The 18,448-nt window shown below is 42.4% G+C and overlaps 1 protein-coding gene across 1 annotated transcript; it reads right to left on the reverse strand.

The window, feature by feature from the left end:
* Positions 1 to 858: 858 nt before the first annotated feature.
* On the reverse strand, positions 859 to 17,408 carry LOC133520922 (spatacsin). The gene is made up of 15 exons (XM_061855608.1): positions 17,097 to 17,408; positions 16,454 to 16,868; positions 13,579 to 15,464; positions 13,084 to 13,251; positions 12,159 to 12,344; positions 11,405 to 11,687; positions 9,492 to 10,421; positions 9,058 to 9,380; positions 7,895 to 8,431; positions 7,320 to 7,462; positions 6,015 to 6,162; positions 4,674 to 4,900; positions 4,229 to 4,432; positions 3,737 to 3,883; positions 859 to 1,868 (listed from the first exon to the last, which is right to left on the reverse strand). The coding sequence occupies exons 1-15, from the start codon at positions 17,271 to 17,273 to the stop codon at positions 1,796 to 1,798; spliced, it is 5,847 nt and encodes a 1,948-aa protein (XP_061711592.1). The 5' UTR covers positions 17,274 to 17,408; the 3' UTR covers positions 859 to 1,795.
* Positions 17,409 to 18,448: the final 1,040 nt, after the last annotated feature.

Consider the following 18,448-nt stretch of genomic DNA (forward strand, 5'->3'; position numbering starts at 1 on the left):
AAATTCAATTCATTATCTTATCTGTGGTCGTGCACACATAGGGAGATAGGGACGTCATGTTGTGCCAACCCTAATAATTGCTCGGAGCAATGCTGACACGAATGGAGCCGAGAACGTCCGAAAGTAGTGTCGCCCCACTGGTTTTTCAAAAATTACTCCCTACTATATTTATTTGGGCCAATTAGTCTCCTTCTAGGCGCGTCAGGAAAAAGAGGTCGAAAGACGGATTGAAAACGCCTGGAGGAGCTATTGGTCCATGAAACACCTGATGAAAGGTAATCTTCCGATATATCTCAAACGGAAGCTCATGGACATGTGCATACTCCCAGTTCTAACCTACGGGGCACAGACTTGGTCTTTGACTAAAGCTCAGAAGTCCAAACTCGGAGTTTGCCAACGAGCTATGGAGCGTAGCATATTAGGTGTCAAATTGGTGGATCGAGTCCGGAACACCACGCTGCGCTCCAAGACACAAATCATCGATGTAGCTCGGAAAGCGGCCAAGCTAAAATGGGATTGGGCTGGTCACGTCTGCCGAATGCCGATTGAGTTGTGGGGCAAAGTCACTACAGAGTGGGAGCCCGAAAACTCGAATCGGGGATCTGGCAGACCTCACCGGCGATGGCGGGATGAACTGGACTCCTTCTTGAAGGAGTGGCCAGACATAGCACTCGACAGAGATCAGTGGAGAGATTGGGGGGAGGCCTTTGCCCAGCAGTGGGACACGACAGGCTCCAAATAATAATAATACTCCCGTCTAGTCTGAAAACAGATATTTCTAGGTTTTTAAGGCTTTCTCAAGCATGTGCGCCAGTTAAAATACTAGTTCCAAAAATTTTTAAAAAAAAACACGGTTAAGCATTGACTACATTCCATTTAATGTCTCGTTAGTATTGCCATTTATGAGTACGGCACTTAAATATAAAAATAATATGTTTATAAGTAGATTACAATTTCTGATTTCTTATAAAATATATTACAATCTTATAATCAGTCGAAAATATATCACAGTAAAGACTTAATTTCCTTAAATCTATATATTATATTTATAAGTGTTTACATTTCTATTACTTCTTGCAAGGAGCATTAAATCATATTAATATTTAACTTTTTGGTATTTTTATATTGCCTTAATATACATTTTATACATATTTATAATGAGTAGGAATAACAACATTTATAAAATCGGATAGTTATAATAACACAGCTTCTTAGACTACACGCAAGCAAAAATCACGTAATAAAATCAATATAATTATCATTTCTCATAACATTGCAATTCTTTTTTTAGTTTCAATTTTGTCTACTCAATAAATACTACACTGGACTAAACAAAGGGTCGATTATTATCTATTACAGACAAAGTTCAATTCTAGAAGACATCATATAGAAGCATTTAAAGCAAACAATAGGTATCACTACGCATGCATTAATTTTACGTTTTGAACGTCATTGGTCATATACAAAAACGCACTTCTCAGCGTGATTGGTCCAAGCCAGCAAATATAAAGTGAAGATTATAAATCATCGCCTTTATGCCTAAAAATTGCCCATCAGTTATTTGGAAGACAGCATAATAGTTAAATTAACCAGAGTATGTACAGCATGAGCAGAAGGCGTGTACGATTGCTTCAATAAATTTGAGACTTAACGACGGGGGAATTTTTCCATGGCTTTTTCCTTTAAAAACTTGTAACAGTTCAATGTAATAACCACAATTTTGCGTTAGCGTCTCTTAATAACTAGTGAGTATACATATATCTAGTTCGTTAAATGAAATAACATTACTGGCCCATCACCGGAGGAGATTCCGGAGCTCGGTCATGGCTGCTTGCGATACAGGAGTTTTATTCTTCTCTGTTTTGTATCTGAAAAATGAGAGATATGTGGTGATGATTCTCGATTTCGTCATAGCCGAACAAATATCTCTTCTATCTTCCAGACTTACTATAATGGAAGATTCATTAATAGTGTAAGTGCTTTAAGTACAATTCCGTTCTTCTAATCTAATTTGATAGCTAAACAAGATGAAGCTGTACGGGTCATAATCATATCATTTATTTGTTTATACCCTTCATACATAATGCGGTAACTCTGGTTGTCAAAAGTTGATATTTGACAATTCAGTAACCACTAAACATACGGCACAGTACAGGGCCACATCTGTTTCGGCTGTCAAACGGGTGTACGGGTTTTTTAGACTTTACCTCTCTAATACAATCAATAATTATTTGCCATAATGAAGTTAAACCTCACGGTCACTTCACTAAGTTGCATTTTACACCAATTTATATTCATTATTTACATGAAGAGTGGTCGTAAACGTGGACGCGACTGAAAAGCGCCAATGCGTGGTGTAGTGGCTTCGAGTTAAACTAGATTCGGCACTACAGAACAAAGGTCCACGCGAAACAAATAAGAAGTGATTGCATTCCACCGATGTACGTACTTAGAACCGCATAGTGCTGTCGCTTTTTTGTAAATCAAAATTTTACCTTATCACCGATTAAGAAAGTTAATAGGAGACCAGAGAAAACTGTCCGGAAGAGGTCCGTGTCTCGCTTGCACAAGTTACAAATTTACATTGACATAACACACATCTTTGCTCTCATCCGAGAACGAGATAGGCTCCTCTAGTTTGATTTCTCTTTCAGTCACACTTTTTGACGACGTACTCATTCCGTAATCCATACAAGCCTGTGTAGCATTCCTAGATTAAGTAAGGAAGCCACTGACCTGGTGAGGAAGTCGTGCGCCACGTCGGGGCGGTAGGCGGCGCAGTCCCGCAGGTAGGCCTGGTCGTTGCCCAGCGCGCGGCGGTAAGGAAGCCACTGACCTGGTGAGGAAGTCGTGCGCCACGTCGGGGCGGTAGGCGGCGCAGTCCCGCAGGTAGGCCTGGTCGTTGCCCAGCGCGCGGCGGTAAGGAAGCCACTGACCTGGTAAGGAAGTCGTGCGCCACGTCGGGGCGGTAGGCGGCGCAGTCCCGCAGGTAGGCCTGGTCGTTGCCCAGCGCGCGGCGGTAAGGAAGCCACTGACCTGGTGAGGAAGTCGTGCGCCACGTCGGGGCGGTAGGCGGCGCAGTCCCGCAGGTAGGCCTGGTCGTTGCCCAGCGCGCGGCGGTAAGGAAGCCACTGACCTGGTGAGGAAGTCGTGCGCCACGTCGGGGCGGTAGGCGGCGCAGTCCCGCAGGTAGGCCTGGTCGTTGCCCAGCGCGCGGCGGTAAGGAAGCCACTGACCTGGTGAGGAAGTCGTGCGCCACGTCGGGGCGGTAGGCGGCGCAGTCCCGCAGGTAGGCCTGGTCGTTGCCCAGCGCGCGGCGGTAAGGAAGCCACTGACCTGGTGAGGAAGTCGTGCGCCACGTCGGGGCGGTAGGCGGCGCAGTCCCGCAGGTAGGCCTGGTCGTTGCCCAGCGCGCGGCGGTAAGGAAGCCACTGACCTGGTAAGGAAGTCGTGCGCCACGTCGGGGCGGTAGGCGGCGCAGTCCCGCAGGTAGGCCTGGTCGTTGCCCAGCGCGCGGCGGTAAGGAAGCCACTGACCTGGTGAGGAAGTCGTGCGCCACGTCGGGGCGGTAGGCGGCGCAGTCCCGCAGGTAGGCCTGGTCGTTGCCCAGCGCGCGGCGGTAAGGAAGCCACTGACCTGGTGAGGAAGTCGTGCGCCACGTCGGGGCGGTAGGCGGCGCAGTCCCGCAGGTAGGCCTGGTCGTTGCCCAGCGCGCGGCGGTAAGGAAGCCACTGACCTGGTGAGGAAGTCGTGCGCCACGTCGGGGCGGTAGGCGGCGCAGTCCCGCAGGTAGGCCTGGTCGTTGCCCAGCGCGCGCCGGTATGCGAGCTCGCGCCACGCCGCCGCTCCTCGCTGTGCCAGTAATACTAGGCCTTCCATGAAACTGGAAAATAAACGATTTATTTATTACTATGTTGAAAATACCAGTAAGTGTGCGGCCTCAGCTGCGAACGTCAAACGTTCACTGGTAAACAACAGTTAACCGAAATCGGAAGCTAAGATGACAATTGTTTCCAAAAATTCAACGTCCATTAAACATAATTATGCAGCTAACTTGTGCGACTGAAGCCACGTTAATCCTAAATGAATACTGATGACGACCAACTTTTCCGATGTCCCATCGCTCACACTGTTAACTGTTCATCGGTGGACCTTATTACAAAAGACATAAGGTCTACCGATGGACGGTTAAGAATGTTGATGTTTGTACCTTTTGTTAACATGTTACCTCAAATATTCGGAGACCAGTTTATACATCTGCTCCGTGCTCTTGTTGAGTATGAGTCGTGTGGGCGAGGCGTTGAGCAGCGACATTTGAAGGGCTATGTTTTGCGCTAGTGCTGCCATTTCGCCAGCGAAGCCGGTGCAGCCTCCCTGCAAGTATAGTTCGGCCGCGTCCGTGCTGTGGTTGAGCGCTGTTTCGAGCATCGACCTGCAAAAATCAACTAGACAATTAAAGCAACTCGTACTAGATGAAGGTGCTCTGTGACGGCACAATTCTTCTTAAGCATTAAATATTAGGTAAACTGATATTCGCGGGCGTGTATGTGAGGTAACTTTACAAAACGTTGAATAAATGCAAATTCGAAATTGAGGTCTTGTACTTCTTCATATCAATGTTTTCCTTTTAATATCACTGCAATAAAATTAAAGCCTATTATGTTGTAACTTACCTGGTCACATTATTGTCGTGAATCATGACCCACACCGGCTGACTGGGTTTTCTCGAGCTCCCCTTCGGCGCGGACTCAATAGCCAACTTCTCCAAGTCGGAGATGAGGTCGAGGGCCTGTTTCCGCTTCACGTTGGCGGCCTCGGAGTACATGTTGAAGTGGAGCGCCACCATTATGTATGTGTCGGTGTCGCCGGGGCAATGGGTTTTGAGGTAGTCAAGCAAACCCTATAAAAACGTGGTAAGTAATAATTTTGACTATTTTACAAGCTTTTATTTAATTTGCAATGTGTGTATGTATGCATGCTCGGGGTAACCCTTGCGAGCTAAATTAGACCCACTTTCCATTATGCGATTGAGCTGAAACTTCACATACATACGTAAATTGGGTGACAATGCAATATTATGGTACCATCGCGCTGATGTAATTATGGACGTTGAGTTGGAGATGGTTGGCAGGAGTTGTCCATAGGAACTCTGTGATAGTCGTCAAATAAAACGTTTCGGTTTGTTAGAATTGTCTCGAGGTATATTAGTTGCCTGTTGAGAGAAAACTACAGCCAGCAAAGGGCCAGCTTGTATCAAAAAAATTTTTTTTTGACAAAAATCTTATTGAGTATCCACCACTCGCAACACAAATTGTTTACGAAGACTGCGAGGTTTACTTCCTTTCCAAAATACCACGCTAAAATATTTTTGTCGATGTTGGCAATATCCATACGTACATGTCGTAAATGCCAAAGCATTGGTTGGTTGGATCTGTGATTTCGAGTTATGACCTAAAACAGGGGTCACCAAATGGCGGACCGCGGATCTATTTTATGCGGACCTTAAGTAAACAGTAACTTGTATTGAATAAGTACGTAATTTAATAAAATGTATCCCGCGCTTTGCTTTTGCTGTCGTCAATTCGACAACGGACGAGCGAAGTAACGTGCGAGAGAGAGACGCAGTTCGTGGAGTACGAATTCGATTATTAAAGTCAAAAAAACGGACCGCGATTTCCGTTTTATTTAAAAAACCGGCTCTGAAAAAAATAATTGGTAATCCTTGACATAGAAAATGCTTAAGAAACTGGCAACATCACAACTCAGTGAAAAGAAACGCGTGGTCACAAATGCTTCAATATCGCATCGAGTTTGATGGAACAACCACAATTTTAATACACCTTTTAAAAAGTTTATTTAGCAGTTTCCATTTAACAATCAACCAAACCAAAAAAAAAGGACCAGGTTGCTCATTAAATATTGGTGAAACTAGCTTAGCTGTCAAAATCACTACAAAATTGTTTTAGCTCGGTATTACTAACTACACAGACATAAATACAGTGAATGCGACTAACCTGTTTGAATTCCGTGATCTTTTCCTTCTGCTGTCCCAACATGAAGTCGAACTGCCCCAGGAGGAACTCGAACTGGTGCTTGTCGCGCAACACTTGGAACACGTACGCCATCTCCGTGTACCGCGCCAGGCCCGTCAGGAGACGTACCCTGGATATAGTTACATTATCACCGCTCTAAGTTAAATAAATGTAATATTTGTACAGTTCGTGTCATCCACGATGACGCCCAGATTTGTCAAATCTAACCTTTAATACCATGACAATACGAGTCAAGGCACGATTTATAATGACTTTTCGACCAGCGACTATCACCTTCATGTCTTCGGAGACTGAAAACCTCAGTCTCAGTCTAATCAAGACCGATTGCGAAAGCCGAAAGAGTTGAATCGGGTTACTCCCACTAGTTACCACCAAGTTCTTACAACTACCTACTTACTACTTACCACTGGGTTTTTTTTTATCAGTAGTTACCAGTGGTAAAAGGTGGGAAAAAAAATCCTAGAATTCACTGGTAACAACTTGGGAATAACCCATTAGCATATATATCTAAGGACAGGCCTTACGGGCACTAGGAATGGCGCTAGTTCAGTGGTGTCACTCTCGAATTCGAGCCAATCGTGCAGTCTAACGCAACTAGTGCGACCAATCCCGTGCATGATGCGAACTCATCAACCACTCGCGTTGCGGCGTTAGACTGCACGATTGGCTCGAATTCATGTTCGTGACACCGCTGTACTGGCCCCATTCTTATTGTCCGTAAGGCCCGTCCTTAGATTTGTATGTCGATGGAATAACCCATCGAATCGAATGAAATGTTGCCATTGATATAGTAGTAGGTATAGATTCTATAGATATGCAATACGCGTACGCCCGTGAGGGACAGAATATAATTATTAATTTCGCAATACGACGAAATTAAAAACACATTTTAAAATTCCTGACAACATACCAACCATAATCAACGTAATTTGGTCGGGTTATTTGTTACCCACCATAAACCATACTAAATGCACGGGGGGGGGAATACAAGAAAAGTGAGACTATGACAAGTACAAACAATAATAACGCTTTCTCTGCTACTCCTACTGAGAGATACAATAATACTATCCCGTTCGGTCATTTCCCTCCAACGCTAATGACTGATCCAGTTAAACATTCAAAGATATTGCATATATGAGATAGTATAAGCCTCGCCTTAAACAAATGTAAGCTAAATACTATTTTTAATGAAAGGAAAACAGGATATCGCAAAGCGTTTATTTTTCGTATGAAATCGTAAGAAAGTGGTCCTATGTAATTAGTTACATGAGCCGCCAGGAGCGCGCCGCGAGCAGCTGCGCCGTGAGCGCCTGCGCCGAGCGCAGCACCACGGCCACGCCCTCCGTGTCGCACGCGCACGAGAAGCATTCGTGCGCCACCACGAGCAGCTCGATCGATATTATGTTCACCTACAAACATTACAAAAGGTAACTGGAGAACAGTAGTTGTAGTAAAGGATAGATAAATAGAAGCTTCAAACTAAATTTTGATTGTACACGGCGCATATTGCCGGAGCAAGTAAACGCGAGGGCTGCTTGCGCAAGCGATACGATGAAGCTTGATGCACCAGTTACTCACGTGTACACGATGAAAATAAGGACAGAAAGTAAATGTGCTGGCTAATTGCACAAGCAGCATGCGCAAGTTACTTCTACTAGCGCCTGTACTTACTTTAGTGGCATAGACCGCTTGGGTTCCTAACGCGGGTGGCTCTTTTAGCTTCCGTATACCGTTATTTACACGATGCATAAGCAATAATATTTGATAGTACCTCAACATACACATCTACAACTATGCTCTACTCCGCGTCCAAGCTTAAAGTGTAAAAATATTAAGCTCACCTGTTTCGTCGACAACTTAGCGCCCTTAGTAATCTTCCTAATATTCGATTTGACTTCATACCGAATATGGATATTACTCCTCGAAATCACATCAAACAAGTTCCTCCTAGTATCTTTCGTCATCTTACTTCCAACGGTATACACAGTGGATACCGTGGAATATACTGACGCAGTCTCAGCTGAGTTTAAAGTACCTCCATCAGTTATAGCTGATTCTACTTCCTCATTTTCAACGTTCGAATATTCTTCGTCTATTAGCGTTTCTAAATCCAGACAACTATCATCCAAAGTGCTTTCAGGGACCGCTGTTGCACCAGACTTGTAAATCTTCCTAAAAGCCATCAAGTGGTCGAGGATTAGTCTTCCAATGTGACTGCAGCAGTCGGGGCGCATGTTGAGGAACATCTCGATGTCGGAGTTGAGCGCGTAGCCCCAGAGCGTGTATTGGAAATGTTCTTTCTGGCGGAATGTGGAAGTTTTGACTAGGTGGGGGCAGATTATCGCTGCTACCATTTCGTGGCATAGGTATTCAGCGATCTGTAATAAAATTGAAGTTTATTTAACCCCTCGAGACCAAAAACTTTTAAAATATTAAAACCTCGAAGTCAGCACTTTTATAATATCAAAAACACCTAGAGGTTGTTGACACTTCACACATTTTGTATGAAATCGCGTGTGGTTGGAAGTAACTTTTTCGATTCGAATTAGTTAGCATTGCAATGATTTGACAAAATATTCATTGCATAGCCTAAACCAAACATATATATATAACTCCGTATAAGATAAATAAAGTCTAAAAAAACGTGCCTCGAAAAAATCAAGAAAAATGTATGCTCGAATAGATGGCGTCATACCTTTGGCCTTTACTCGAGTAGATAGCGACACCGTTTGATATTCAACACATAAACTGATATCTGTATATAAAGAACATGAGTCAAATGGCCATATGTCATTCTAAGAGTTTTAGTAAAGATGGCAGTAAATTTAGTTGACTACAAAATTGACTTTGACAATACGCCCCTATACTAAATTCTTTTTGCCTAAACTTATGATAACAACTTTTATAAAAATGTTACCTAAATTAAAATTTGCATATCAGTATCGAATAGTTTTTATAAGTAGACAGATTATCTAATAAATTAGATGTATGTAATCCTAGTTACCTGCTTGGAAGGAATGTTGAAAGTCCTAAACACAAGATTCGCCAGCGACATCCGAGTGCGGCCGCTGACCAAATTTATGAAATCCACCGACAAGCCCCTGTACTTCAGTACCGCGGTATATTGCCAGCCGATATGCAGCGCTATACGATAGTAAGCAGCGATGTGCTTGGCAATGGACAGGCCACTACGGGCAGCTAACGCTTCTAAAGCGGTGAGGCGGTCGGCCTCTTCTCTGGCTGCTAGTTGGCAGCCTTCGGTCGTGTTCTCTTGTTTTTCTTGGATGATAACTAGCTCTTCGAAGCTGGCGTCTGATATGCCTGATGCTGAAAAGGAATGATGGTTTTAATGTTCAAGCCGCATTTTACCTTTCTAACTTGTTGTTTAGATGCGAGTGAATTGCAGTAAAAAATAGTGCACTGTAACTTAATACTCACTGGTCAATTTATTTTGCAAGTAAGGCGACGAGATAACCAATCTCAGCTCCTGCGGCAAATCATACGGCAAGCACGAGCCCTCGGCCAACTTCAGACACGTTCTTATGATCTGCACCGGGCACGGCGGGCTCCTATACATGTGCTCTGAAGGCGCCTTGAACAACGCGGACAGACGAAAAGCATCCACAAGCAACTTCAACTCGAGGAGTTGGTTAATAACCCTTCTCCAGTTCTCCACCGCTTCTACATCCTCCAACATAACCACATCTTCAATGTTACCAACGTCTGACTCAACCTCGATTTCTCGCAGCTCCATCGAAAAAGGCTTCTCCGTATCAACGACTCCTATCTTCCTTGATAAACTCGGATCTTTTTGCCCGTTCAGTATAAAATGCAGCGTACTCTGATAGCTGTTTAAAAACACTTCGTTTTGGGAATCGCTTTTGAAATAAGCGTCCCACATTAAATGCTCAATTCGCTCCCTTTTCTGTCCGTACTCTAAGTTTTCTTCGAACCAGCTCATGATGATTCTATATGCGTAAAATTTCTGCACAGTATCAGTGATTTCGTTCACGTAATACACTAAGAAGTCTGTAGCGTCGTTGAATGTTACTGCTGCTTTTTTAAAAGCCTCGCTGCATTTAGCTATGAAGAGTGTCCATTCCTTGTTGTCGACGGCATCTTCTTTCATTAAAAGCATTTCGTGTTTGTGCGCCCATTCGGCCATTAAAATGTCGTTCACGGGGACACTGGCCAGCTTGGCTATTTTGAGAGCGACATCGTAATTTCTGCTGGCGGTGTAACTCTCTACGCACCGGAGCAAGTACTGACCCGAGTCGTCTTGCAGCATTTTAGACACGTCCACGACTGTCGGCGTCTCCATGGATATTTGAAGTATCTCGTGTAATGTGACGAAGTTTGGTGAAGGCACTGAAACAGCGAAGTTCATAATAATACTTACAGTACATATGGGGCTACTTTATAGCACTAGTGCGAGAAGTAGCATATTACGTTACTGTGTCGAACATTTAAAGGGCCATATGTACTGTAAAACGTTGTACGATACATGTGCGAATAGGTAATTCGCAACTCGTGTCGATTAAAAACACTCCCTTCGGTCGTGTTTTAATTTATCGCCACTCGTTTCGAATTTCCTATTTTTCGCACTTGTATCGTAATGTACTATTTTATACTAATAAATGGTAATTTAATCTAGAAGATAGGTAGTGTCTAAGATATTTCGTACACACGTTTGACAGCTCAAATAGATAACGCTGTTGTGTCATATGTTTTGTGGTAACGGGATTGTGAAACGTCGACTTTAAGTTAACCTGCCAACGTTTTCGTAACGCTACGCTCGTAGCCGATTCCAGCGCATTCCCGCTTTGTAAACTAAAGCAACTACGAACAGAGAACCCGCGGGTTCCCGGTACTTAATGTGTTAACAAATAAATCCATGGACCGTACAGCGCCATCAACTATCGAATACGAAGCACAATTTTATCCTTGTCTTGCCAAATCTAATAGAATCAATGAATATTTGACTCTGGTTTTTTTTATGGTAGAGGAGGCAAACGAACAGACGGATCACCTGATAGTAAGCGATTACCGCCGCCCATGGACACCTGCAACACCAGAAGGGTTGTAAGTGCGTTGCCGGCATTTAAGATGGGAGTACGCTTTTTTCTTGAAGGTTTGAAGGTCATATCGGTCCGGAAATTCATTCATTCAAATTCATTCCACAGTTTAGCTGTGCGAGGCAGAAAGTTCCTGGAGAAACGCACAGTTGAGGACTGCCAACCACCTAAGTGGAGAATATACTTTAGCATGGCTAAAACGCAAAATTTGATACGGTTTGAACTCTTGCTTTTCTAGTCTGCTATATGTAAGGATTGTAAGGTCTAACCACTTACCCGAAAATCCTTTGCCAAACTGCGCAACAGCCAAACATTTCAGAAACTCCCTCTGATGGAAGGCACTATCAAAGCCCTGGCTAAGCGCTATCTTCACCAGTGCCGTGGCGATTCGTTGATAAGCCTCCTTAGACAGCCGGCTGGGTAAGCCGTTGGCGTCTACGCTGTAGCGCCGCTGGCAGAGCTGAAGGAAGCTGGCTATTGTCTTGCTGGTCTGGCAGTCGAATATACGCTGCTTCAGAGTGCGGCAGAGAAACGCTGTCAGTAGTGCTAAGGGACTTTCCTGCAGTAAGACAGATTATAGATGTAAGAATTACTATAATTTGGAAAGAGTCGTTTGTCAGTGTAGCATATGCGAAGAAAATCATATGTTCTTTTTCTTATGCTTAACCCAAAAAGAGGGATGAGTATGTTTAGTATTGTACTATTACTAACAAAATTTGTCTGCCAGACTACAGATATCCAGAAAAACAGTATTAGTCTACCAGACTACAATATGATTGGGTTAAACACATTCGAATTCCTGATGTAATCATATTAGGTATGGAATAAACTCTAAAGATGTGATTAAACAGATCATATTTTCACGGCATACTTAGTGGTTAACAACTGGGAAAAAATCCCACATTTTACCAGTAGTTACCAGTGGTAAAGGCGGGAAAAAAATTCGCAGTAGTTGCCACTGGTAACAACTGGGTGGTAACTAGTAGGAACAACCCAAAACGTTAAATATTAACCCTAGAAGATTTCTTACCGGCATAAAGACGAGCATCGCCTCGTGTAGTGTAGTAACGTAGCCTTCTCGTAGACACAGCTCTGCGACCTGTTGGAACTGGTCGGGGGACACGTTTTGCTGCGTTGCGAGTAAAGCGCTGTCTGGCGCTGGGGTCGCTAGTGAGGATAGCAGCCATTGCGCCCATAATACGAACACCGCGTTAGGCTGAAACAATATTTATTTCATGTTTGAAGATGAGACTCAACTTTTTTTGTTATGGCTGAACTGGTAAATAGATAAGTATATAGGAATTTTGCGTAGCTGCCAGCAGCTAAAACTAACGGCATCAAACTTCAGTGCTGACCATCTATTTTACATAAGTACTAAGGGCCAGGTTGCATGAAACCAGCTGTCATCATAAAAACTTTACCAAAAATGTAGGTATTATGGGAAATTTCATAGTATTCTTTTGCGGAGTTACGTTGGTCAATCTGTCATTTGTACGCGGTGCAACCCGCACAGCCCGTACTAAGGCAAAAAATATGCCGTAAGCCGTAAGTTTACCTGATAGCAGCCCGCAAGCAGCACGAGCAGAGATGCGCGGATAGGTTGAACGCGGCGGGCGGATAATCGGGCCGCGGGTTCCTCCTATAGTATCTGTCACTCAGGGTCGGGCCGTGGATCACTCCCACAGACACTCACCTCATAACAGCCAGCGGGCAGAACTAACAGAGGCTCGCGACAGAGATTCGCGGACCGGATGAGCGCGGCGAGCGGATCCTCGGGCCGCGGGTCACTCCCACAGACTCTCACCTCATAGCAGCCAGCAAGCAGAACTAGCAGAGGTTCGCGACAGAGATGCGCGGAGCGGATGGGCGCGGCGGCGAGCGGTGCCTGCCGCGGGTCACTCCTACAGTATTTGTCACTCCGGGTCGGGCCGTGGGTCACACCCACAGACACTCACCTCATAGCAGCCAGCGAGCAGAACTAACAGAGGCTCGCGGCAGAGATGCGCAGAGCGGATGAGCGCGGCGGGCGGGTCCTCGGGCCCGTGGCACGCGGCCGCCACCTCCCAGAGCTCACGTGCCACGCCGCGAGACGGGAACTCGAATGTCACGCTGCCGCTCGGGCTCTACAACCACAGGAACAAGTCACTTGAATTACTTAAATGACATCCGAAAGACAAGATAGCAACAAGCCAGTTGTGATTATAAAACAATGTATATATTTGACCCTTCGAAAGCCACGCCTAGGTACCTATGCGACGCGTCACCGTGAACTTTATCGTAATGCACAAAGGTTGATTGGGCTGTAGCCACGCGAGTAATGTTGACGTCTTTGACGGTCAAAGAGTTAAGGGTCTTTTCCTGAATTTTCCAGAAAATTATGCCATATTTCTAGAATATCCACTTAGTAATATAATGCCGAAAGCTAGATGTAATGTGATTTTAAAACTTACCACTTCAGAAGAACTAAGTCTATTTAATCTTCTTTGCCCATTGGTAGAATTAGTCTTGCAATCCTTCTCTGAGCCTTCCTCCACGTTCCTATTCATCATGATGTACTTCAAATGCTCTGCGTAAGATTTCCGCTCGAATTCTTGCGAGAGCTTTAACATTTGACTCAAAGGGTATCGGAATACGTCGCCGAATAATAAAAAGTTGAACCACAAGCCCTGCTTCACAAATTCTCGGAGTAAATTTTCGGGCAACGGCAAATTATGAAGCAATGCGAATTTTATCATCGTTTGGGATTCATACAACGCAACTGACATTTCTAGTTCACCATCTGCATTTTGTTTATTTTTCAGTGTGTGCATAGTTATTTCTTCAAGGTCCTCCAAAATGTCCTTTGCTGCATCATCGCTGCTTTGTATAAGTTTGGACATATAATCGTTCACCGTTTTATTAGCTTTGTCTTGGTTATATCCCTTCTGATATATTAAGTACTCTTTTATCATGCGTGCTGCGGTCATATGAACTCTGCATCTTGTAGGGTTACAGCCAATCATGGCCACGAATGATATAGCGCAGGCTACCATCGCTGGGTCATCCCAGTGCTGTAGAGCTAAAGCGTGAGCTTCGCAGCAAGCACTCTTAATGCTCTTATCTTGCAGGCGATTATACATCTGATACTGTTGGACAACAAATGCCTGACTGGCATTGCACGGACGATACTGTTTTAAATAATAAATATGGCTCAATTTCGCCACATAACCATATCTTTTCATCAGTTTCTCATTCGCAAAATCCGGCATGTCAACAGATTTTTGAGACAATGCTTTTACGCAACTGGCATTCACTTGAACCTCGTTCGCTAGAAGACTGCCCAAACTACGACGGTCCGCTTTATCACATACTACGGTGGACGTAGTCTGATTTATCAATTGGAATTCAAATATTTTCGAAACATCTAAACCACGGTAACCGGAAAGCAGTTGATACACGTTTACGTCTTTAGACTCGTAAAATGGATTCACATCTAAATATTTCTTATAAACATTGTGTAAGTGAGGAAGCTTCTCTTTATAACCTTTGTTTGGCAATTTAAAGTCTTTAAAAGTAATGAATTCGTCGTTTGAAAACACGTCGAATAAGTTTGCTCCATCTTCAAGGAGGATCATACCAAGGACTAGATGAGGGTTGGAGCAAATGTAATTATCAATGTCGTCTTTGGCTATTTGCTGGCAAGTCTTATACACCGGCACTACGTGGCTCTGCCTGTCTGAAGTCTGTTCAATGCTTTTGAACAATAACCAAAGATTTATACAGTCCTTGGCCTCCTGCTCGACATTGGAGAGATCTGTGTCAAGTATATTGCCCTCAACACACATTGTCAACACTTTATACAATTTATTTTTTACACAATACTTAGCTAACTCTACATAAAAATGTTGTTTAGTAATATTAGAGCAAGATTCAGTGAAAATATCATCAATAAGTTTCAGATTCTTAGTCCGAGCTAATCTGGCTATTATTTTGTTTAAGTCACTAGTTTCATTATCATTGACTATGCCATAGGAACACAGTGTGTCGTAAATACACATTTTAGTGTATTCATAGCAACTACTGTTAGCAATGCTTGCTATCATTTCATTGGTGATGGGCCATTTACGAAAAATTTCATCTAATGTGTCTAGAACCTCATCTGGGAAGCCCTTAGTGTCAACATTTAGAAGCTTTTTGACAAAGCTGTCATTGTTAAAGAAATTGTATCGGGCATTCATGTCCCTCACCACCTCGGACATCTGCAAGTTGATCCACCGGATTAAAATCATAGCCTTGTTTTGTTCCACAAGATGGTTCCACATTTCTAATGGTGTTGAAAAATCCAAGAGAGAGAACTCTAAAAAAAAACATTAATGTGATTGTTATATTATGAATAGTGATTGGAATAGGCAGAGTATAAATACCTAAACTTGGTAGAACAAAGTCATAAAGTGGAGACAGCCTTCCTTGTCCATACATACTAAATAAGTAAATATCATTATTATAAATACGGTAAGAAGCAATGCATTTCTCGTTTTCGTCCAATACAATCAATAGGCGTAAAATAAAACAACAATTTTTTTTTGTAGCTATGTATAAAATAGAGGAGCAAAATAATATATAAAAAAGCAGAATGTGAAAACCTGAAAACAGGGTGGTTGGTGCCTGGATAAGAAATTGGTTATTTTATTTTATGCCTATTAAGTATTGAATTGATTGTATTTGACCAAAACAAGGAATGCATTGTTATTTACCATATTCGACGACTGGTTTGGCCTAGTGGGTAGTGACCCCGCCTACGAAGCTGATGGTCCTGGGTTCAAATCCTAGAAGGGCATTTATTTGTGTGATGAGCATGGATATTTGTTCCTGGGATTTATATATTATATATATCGTTCTCTAAGTGCCCTCAACACAAGCCTTATTGAGCTTACTGTGGGACTTAGTCAAATTGTCCTATAATATAAAAAAAATACATACATACTTAGTATGTTTCTGGGACTTTAGTCCTAGAAAAAAATGTTATTATAAGGCAGTCTCCACTTTATGACTTTCTCCTGCCAAGTTAAAGTATTTATACTTTGCTATTCCGATCACGGATTATGAAATTGGCAGCCTTATTATTAAAAATCTTATTCTTTTTAACATAACATGTAAGAAACAATAATAAATACATAGATCATAGTACTGAAACACAATACTGTTTAATTCATAGATAATAGTACTGAAACACAATACTGCGCAAACAGATTTATCATTCTTATCAATAAACATAGCAACTAATTTATTGACACTGGACAATTAAATTATTTGCATAGTAATTAGGTAACAAAATTGGGTCCTCACCAAATGAATCCAGGAAAAGAGCTGAAGCTATTTTGCTCTTCCACTGTGGTGTACACGCCTGTATTTTCTCTATGGTCAATGCCTTTATTTCACTTTCATTTACAATAATTCTATTTTTACCAGTGCCAAACACTTTATTCTGCTTGAAAGTGCCTTCAATCTCAAAGGATTTTTCTAAGTATTGTAACAACATCCAATGTCTCTTGAAGTTGTGCCACCTGGTTACAGTGTCACCTTTCAAGTCCAGCGATAGTTTGTCTAAATGTTGAACTATAAAATCTCTATATTCTATTTCTGGTGAAGACTGTGCGAGATCCATGAGATGTTCTGCCGGATCTATACCAACTTTATTCAAGACATGAAGTACTTTGAATATTTGTTTTCTCAATAGAAGTTGGATTGTCCAGGCTCTGACCTAGATGCAACAATGTATGTAGTGAGATAACATTAACGGAACTTAACTACTATAGACCATAATATACATAATGATACACTGAAAAACTTATAGAACAAAATAAAAAATTACATGATCATTATAGAAACTTTGCTAGCGATAAACTTGTACATGAGAAGATGAAACAACAGCTACAGTAACAGGTGTGTCGTTAAATAACAATCAGTACAGATGTAATTCTAGACTTACTTCAGCCATAAACCAGTCTCTTGCAGTTTCTTCACTCCACGAGTTCTTGTGCATCAAGTATTTAACAGCCAAGTTTATGTGACTGCCTTTATTTGCAGCCTCGCGGACCACATCTCTTGCTGATTTTTCCTCCCAACACGACCAAATAGTTTTCTCATTCTGGGTCAACCCTTCCATTTTCACAAAAACACTGTTAGAGAAACATCAGATTGTGATAAATTCTCAACTTCCCTAACTTTAGATAACATAAGAAACTATATTCTTATTATAAGTGCTTAGTATGTATATAACAAAGTAATTAAATAAAATTTGATTTGAGTCCGGTTAATGCACAGCCAAATAATGTACATCCCAATAATTGGCGACCACTTTTTTGGACGCCAATTATCGGGCTGTACATTATTGCCCTGTACAAACAGTGGCTTCGTATTATTGGCCCGGACCGAGCTTGTACAGCCTGATAACGCTCAACCCAATAATACACGACCCTATAATGCGAATCCATTTAGTGGACGCCGAATATTGGTCGCACATTATTGGCCCGTACCGAGAATGCTCGACCCGGGATTGCTCATCCCAAGAATGTACAGCCCAATAATTGGCGTCCACTTTTCGCTACAAACCACAGATTATAAATATTTGACACATAGAGTGATATTCTAGGGATGGGGCGACGATTTTTAAGTTTACGATTCAATAATGTTGCCATGCGCAAAAAATAAGCAGATAATGGTAAAATCAGCCCAGACGGGAACAAGTTTTCGTCAATCTAATTAAATTTTCCGATCAATGAGACGTAGTTTTATTAAAGTGACAGATAAGTGCCTGCAATCTGCAAACTTACGATTTTCGCGTTTAGGTATAGCCCTGGTGGTGTGGAAGTGACCAATATTATTGATGAAGCGCCAATTACATCCACACTTCGATATCTTCACGAAATGTCCCCATTTCGGGCCTGATAAGCGTTTTCTTTTCACGGAATATCAGCACATCGTTAACAATATTTGAAAAGTAAAAAGTACTTTGTCTCTAATTGCCAAAATGTTCAATATTTGTTATTTTGCAAATGAACCATATTTTTACATTTCAAATATTATATTTAAATTAAGTTTCTTTTCTCTACTACCTAAAGGTTATCTGGAAGAGATCGCTCTGTAGCGATAAGCCGCCTGTTGTTTACCTCTATCTATGTATTATATGTGTTTCCATTTACATTTTTTCAGAGGTTGTGCAATAAAGAGGATTTGTATATTGTAAACGATGTGCTTATATTTGATGAAAAGGAAAATTATTATTTCTCGGGCCCGAAATCGGGTCTGATATCAGGCCTGATAAGGTGTGGACGTAATTGG

Source organism: Cydia pomonella, chromosome 9 (genome assembly GCF_033807575.1).
Source record: "Cydia pomonella isolate Wapato2018A chromosome 9, ilCydPomo1, whole genome shotgun sequence".
NCBI classification, from domain to species: Eukaryota; Metazoa; Arthropoda; class Insecta; order Lepidoptera; family Tortricidae; genus Cydia; species Cydia pomonella.

Excerpts from the sequence above, each read along its gene's own strand:
- LOC133520922 (XM_061855608.1), bottom strand. The coding sequence starts at position 17,273 with ATGGAAGGGTTGACCCAGAATGAGAAAACTATTTGGTCGTGTTGGGAG. Across the intron at positions 8,432-9,057 it reads TCAACATTCCTTCCAAGCAG|ATCGCTGAATACCTATGCCA; the intron begins GTAACTAGGATT and ends ATTTTATTACAG. Across the intron at positions 7,463-7,894 it reads CTAAGTTGTCGACGAAACAG|GTGAACATAATATCGATCGA; the intron begins GTGAGCTTAATA and ends TAATGTTTGTAG.